The following is a 6,000-nucleotide window of genomic DNA, read 5'->3' on the forward strand; positions in this document are numbered from 1 at the left end:
ATTATTATTAAAATTGATTCAAATATATTTTATGCTAGCTTTAAATACTGTTAATGAACTAATAAGTCAGGTCATTTGATTTAGTGATGGACCGTGAAAATTTAAAATTGTCATATTTTTTATATTTTTTCTGTATTTTTTATTGAAAATATTTTCGTCTTCTTGAATTTTAGTTCGCCCCTTAAGTTTAAATTTACCCACCTAATATAAAATCCTCAATCCGTCCTTGACTTAACCGATTGAAATTTAAAACTTTTGTTTTTGATACATTTCTATGCAAGATAAATGATAAATTTATTTTATGCATGTTTTTAGAATTATACACGGATCAAACGATAATAATGGTTAAAATAATTTTCTGAAACAGATTTTATTGTTTATAATCATCTTAAATTAATGAAAAAAAAAATTGTGAAGAAATACAAAATCTGAGATGAAGAAATGGCCGGTGAGAACTAGGTTCCTTACAAAACAAAGATCCTTCAACTCGAAAGGCGACCACTTGGATGTCTCATTGTGTGGCAGGACCGACATATCAAGATTGGACATCACAGATGTTGCATTTCCTGCCCTCCATACTGTCCCAAACTTCTAAAATGATAATTGGATAATGGCTTTTTCATCAATCAAATTCCAACTTGTAACTACTTTTCTATAGAACCCAGTTTTGAAGTAATGGTAGAATTAAATATGATTAAATTAAGTTTCACCTGAAAGCCTGATTACGGAATTAGAAAAACAAACATGAAATCATTTGATTATTGCAAATCTGTATGTTCTGCCTCTTCTTTCTTGTGCTTTTTTTTTCTTCTCATGCTGAGGTTTTTCTTAAAAGATTTTTGGGGTTCAGTCTACGAGAATATGTCATAAGATTCACCCACAACAATAGAGAATTCAAAGATCAAATCTTTATTAAAAAAAACATAAGTGATAAGATGGTACTGTAGAAGTAGACGTTGGTTACTGTTTAGAATAGTAAATCAAACCACTCACCAATAGTAAACTTAACACACCACTAAAATGCGTAAAATAGATTAACAGTAGCCATATCTTGATAAACTCAAAGCAGCAAAAGGTACGAAATTTTCTTAAGCTGTTGCGATGGGAGCCGTTGTTTCTCTGGCTTTCATGGCCTCGAACCTCGGTTCCTTGGCCTGGAATTTCAGTGCTGCGTAAAGCTTCATGTAATCTTCAAACACAAATTTTGGGTACAATTTTTTCTTCTCATCGGCGGCTTCTTTCTCCAGCAGGGCCGGCGCCGGGTAGATAACGGCGTCGCTGCCGGGGTTGTAGAAGGAAGCTATGGACATGCGAGTACCGTCGGTTTGGGCAATCACCCTATGCTCGACGCTCTTGTACTTGCCATTAGTGATGACCTCGAGCTGGTCCCCGAGGTTGATCACAATGGAGTGACGCATGGGGGGAACATCCATCCATTCTCCGTCTTTGAGAAACTGGAGGCCGCTCACTTGGGGGTCTTGTAAGAGCAAGATGATCCCACCGGCATCAGTGTGAGCTCTGAGACCCTTAATTTTGTCAGGGGTAGGGCATGGTGGGTAGTTAGCAACTTTGGTGCCAAAGGTGGGACCTTTTGCCCCATAGAAAGCTTTTTTCAAGTATCCCTTCGGTAGTCCCAGATTTTCACAAAACAAATCCAGTAGCTCTTCTGCTAGTTTCTCCAATTTCAATGCAAATTCTTTCATCACCTTCCTGCAATTTTATTCCGATTGAATCAACAAAATATATATATATATAAAATATGATTGAATCAACCGATTCCTTGTTTATTTATACCTGTATTCATCAGATAAATCTGGGACTTGAGCTATGTTTGATTCGGGTAGATGGCGCAAGTGGAATGTGCTTTCCCAATCCATATCGGTAACCTCAGCCTGGAGACCCTCAAGGGCCTTGCTTGCCACCAGGTCCTTGAACCTCTGCTCCATGCATTTCTTGTAATGTTCTTTCGTCAACCTTTCAACAGTGTCCAGGAACTCATGCGGAATCCCATGGTTCATCACCTGCAACATAATAATTAGCAAAATATTAAGGAAGAACACATACATACAACTATGTGTATAGGTGGTGAGTTTTGATATATACCTCAAAGAAGCCCCAATTCTCACAGGCATCCCTGATTTGGTCCATGATGGCTGCTCTCTCCTCACCATTGAGTTTCTCCAAGTTTATCACTGGAAAATTTGCCATTTCTCTTGGTAAAAACTCTCAAAAGTATGGCTCTGAGTGTTATGGAAAAGCTTAGAATTGTTTAATGCAGATTGGACGGAAGGGATGGGGGCCAATTTATAGATAGTTTGGCGAAGGTTTAAAGGTATAAAAGTCATGTGGACATTGTTTGTTTTATGGGTCAGAAAATAACAGAAAATATTTAACAAAGAAGGAAAAGAAAATGAAGCGTAATTGATTTTGAATTGTAGAAGTAGCTATCAAGTGGTAGGCTGTTGTGTTGAGTCATTCCTGATCTCTAGTAATCTTGACCACAACAAAAATAAACCAAAACCCAGTTTGGTCCCATTTCTTTCAAGGAAGCTGCTCCCTTCTTTCACATACCTCCACTCCTTGACCGTCGGCCCTCAAATGATTTTTCTTCTATCAATAAATTTAATTATCACATTAATATTGGAATTGTCAATATCTTACATTTTTACGTTTTTAGTCAAATAAATTATTTCATACATTTTTAGTATACAAAAATATATTTGGATGCAATTTAAAAAAATTATACTTTTTATAGTATTTTCGGTTTGCAACCTGAATTCTTACACGAGTTTTTTTATCTTCCCAATTTCATTATATTTCACGACAAGTATCGAAACTTTGACTCTGAGTTTTTATGCTTACCAAGCCAACCTAAAATGTTATATATACCGGTAAAAATTTTAGGTTGAAAAAATAAATATCAAAGCTCAGAGAATAAATTTCGATGCTTATCAATCCAACCTAAAATATTATATATATCGGTAACATTTTAGGCTCAAAATGGTAAGTATCGAAACTATGAGCAAAAGTTTTGATGCTTATCGTGAAATATACTCAACATAAAATGTTATATGTTTGGTAATATTTTTTTATTTTTTAACTAAAATGTTATATATTTAGAAACATTTCTAGTTGTAACCTAAAATGTTATATAATTTGAAACATTTTTATTGTAGCCTAAAATATTTTTAATATTAAGTTGAAACTAATTTAAAAATTAAAATAATATTTTAAATTACAATTGAAAATTTTATCAATATTAAATTAACCTGGATAACATTCTAAATAAATAACCAATAATCAATAAAACCAATCTCGCCATTTTAACCGGATTTTAAATATCGTACGACAGACTAGCCTTTAAAACATATCCCTTTTTCCTAGAATATTCCGAAAAACATTTCCGAAAATATTTTTTCCCTTTGACATGTCCAGTATTTATTTATTTGATTAAGCTTGACATGTCCAGTATTTAGATTAACTTGAAATAATCATGAGTTTAGTCAGAGACCATGTTTTACTTGTCAATTTTATTTTCTATGAATCCCACGTTTTTGCCTAACAACACCACCCTGGCGGCAAACTACAGGCCCATATACTTTTTCTCAGTTGAATATAATTAATTTTTTACTGGCAAATACTAATAAATATTATATATAATTGTAGGAAATATTGTATTTTGAGGAGAGATTTTTTATTTAAATGTCAAGATAATATTATTGAGTAAGATAATTATGAATATAAAAAAATAATCTTATAGATCATACGAGTTCGTCTTAAAAGATGTGGAGGTTCTATGATACTTGTTAAAATGAGGACCCTAAAATATGTTTAATAACATAAAATATTAAAATATTAAAATTTATCATATTACGGTAGTTTCTTATAAAATAAACAAAATTCCAAACATATGAAACTAAGATAATATTATAAAACAACTTTATAATCGTGACATTTCATTTAAAAAGTATAATCCTCCGAAAACTCTTCAAAATAAAATTATGACATTTTCTTAAAGTATGGGACCCTAAATTTTGGAACCTTATGATGTATCACAAGTCATACTTGTAATTGGACGGACATGTTACCGTATATTAAATATAATGGACAACACAATGAATTTAGATAAAATGTGATGAATTACGATGATTCATTCCTTTCTAAATTAAAAGAAAGTTATTGTAAAGATGATTGAGAATAATAATATTGTATTTTATATATATATAAAGAATAATAGTTATTGTACGAGATTCTTGAGGTCTTGAGTCTCTCTCTTTTTTGAACGAAATTAGATTTCATCAAGAGTCAATAGCATCTGAAATTACAATGTCTTTAATATAATCGGGTTCATCCATGTAGAACCACACAGGATTGGTTCTCAACAAGGCACAGCGAGCTACATTATGTGTTGCCCTATTCGAATCACGGTTTGTGTATAAAACCCCGAAATCCGGATTTTGGGCTAGAATTTTGTGTGCCTCGTTGAGTAACAATCCCACGATTGAAATGTCGTGTTTTCGGTTAGCAAGTTTGTTAACAATGACATTTGCGTCACCTTCGTTGATGATTTGCGTCCACTCGTTTTCACTCGCAAATATGAAAGCCATAGCCTCGTTTGTCTCAACAGGGTGAGGAGGATCCAACTGATGCGCCAACCCTCCTAAAACCATCCCATTGTGGTCTCGAGCAACCACCCCTATTTCACCTTTCCTTGAGCTTTAAAGGAAACTGCCATCAATATTCAAATACATAATTTATATACGTTTTGAATAATAATTTCAACATCTAAATCCATAAATTATTCAAATCTGCAAAAATAACTGAATATTTACAAATATCTAAAATATACAATATGAATTATCATCCCCGCATATAACACATGAATGTCAAAAGTTACGTAGTAATTACACCCAAAAATTGATCTTTTTTTTTCTAAATAAAATCAGAAATAATACAAAACGTTTAACACGATTTCAAAGTCTCTTCTTCATATTATTTGATTAGATAAGGGTTTACCATAACAGTAATACGTCATTGACTGAACATATGATCAAAATATAAATAAAACACAGCTTTAATGATCAATTTGTAAGTTTCTGAATCTAAATGATTAAAATATTTTATTTTATAAGCGAGTGACCAACCGTGTAATCAACCTTTATTTTTCTTTAAAAGAATATACAAATAATAACCCTAACGTGTTAAATTCAAATTTATTTATATATTTCAACTTCATAAATGTTGAATTATAGGTTCATTTGACTTCAAATTTATCTATTATTAAGTTTACGTTTCAATATTCATTGCTTTTATTCGATTAGTCTGCAAAATTCGTCTCTATTAATTTCTTGCCTAATTTTGACCCCAAAAAATAAATATGGGCATGGAATTATTATCCTGGTTTTCTTTTTAAATAAATAAAAAAACATGTACTAAAAACAAAAGGCCAAGCAATGTCTGCTTTTGCTACTTGGTAGCTACCGAATTGCTAAATTAGACTATAATAGTTTGGTTTTTCTTCTCGATTCGATTTACGTGGCCGCTACGTATTTTAATCTCTTTATTTTTCCTTCTCCATATATACACGATAATTTTCCATTTTATATAATTATTGTTCATTAATTTGTCTTCCACAAAATGGTACAATTAACCCTGTTCCCGAATAATAAACGTGCAAAAAACAAAACAAAGAATTTATCCTTTTATTATTCTTTATTTGATTTTGGGTTCTTTGAATATTCATTCAAAAAAAAAACAATTAATTGAAAACTACAAGTTTTTATTGTTTATTTTTTTTAAATGTGTTTGATGAAAAATATAAAAAAACATTTATTTAATTTTTCAAAACAAATATCAGAGAAGATCAGTAAATCAAGGATTATTTCGTCAAAAAAACCATGTTTTATGGTTAAATTATATAGCAAGAATGATATGTGATTATTTTTTTCGCACTACACTGGACTTTATAGCTTAATCGTCATTTTCCCCTTTTTTTAGATT

At 31.5% G+C, this 6,000-nt stretch overlaps 1 protein-coding gene across 2 annotated transcripts in view; it reads right to left on the bottom strand.

The window, feature by feature from the left end:
* LOC120154183 (1-aminocyclopropane-1-carboxylate oxidase 3-like) overlaps nt 1-2,231 on the bottom strand; it is a 30,256-nt gene extending 28,025 nt beyond the window's left edge. Inside the window, exons 1-3 of one of the 2 annotated variants that reach the window (XM_039166001.1) lie at nt 2,104-2,231; nt 1,795-2,021; nt 1,085-1,710 (exon numbers count right to left, since the gene is read on the bottom strand). In XM_039166001.1, coding sequence (XP_039021932.1) covers nt 1,089-1,710; nt 1,795-2,021; nt 2,104-2,208 — 954 coding nt within the window. In that variant the 5' untranslated portion in view covers nt 2,209-2,231 and the 3' untranslated portion in view covers nt 1,085-1,088. Of the gene's footprint in view, nt 1-1,021; nt 1,711-1,794; nt 2,022-2,103 lie in introns of those variants that run through there. The other variant, XM_039166000.1, reaches the window with a different exon arrangement.
* Between the last annotated feature and the right edge of the window lie 3,769 nt (nt 2,232-6,000).

The sequence above is a fragment of the Hibiscus syriacus genome, unplaced genomic scaffold (genome assembly GCF_006381635.1).
Source record: "Hibiscus syriacus cultivar Baekdansim isolate YM2019G1 unplaced genomic scaffold, ASM638163v2 tig00111105_pilon, whole genome shotgun sequence".
In the NCBI taxonomy this organism is placed as follows: Eukaryota; Viridiplantae; Streptophyta; class Magnoliopsida; order Malvales; family Malvaceae; genus Hibiscus; species Hibiscus syriacus.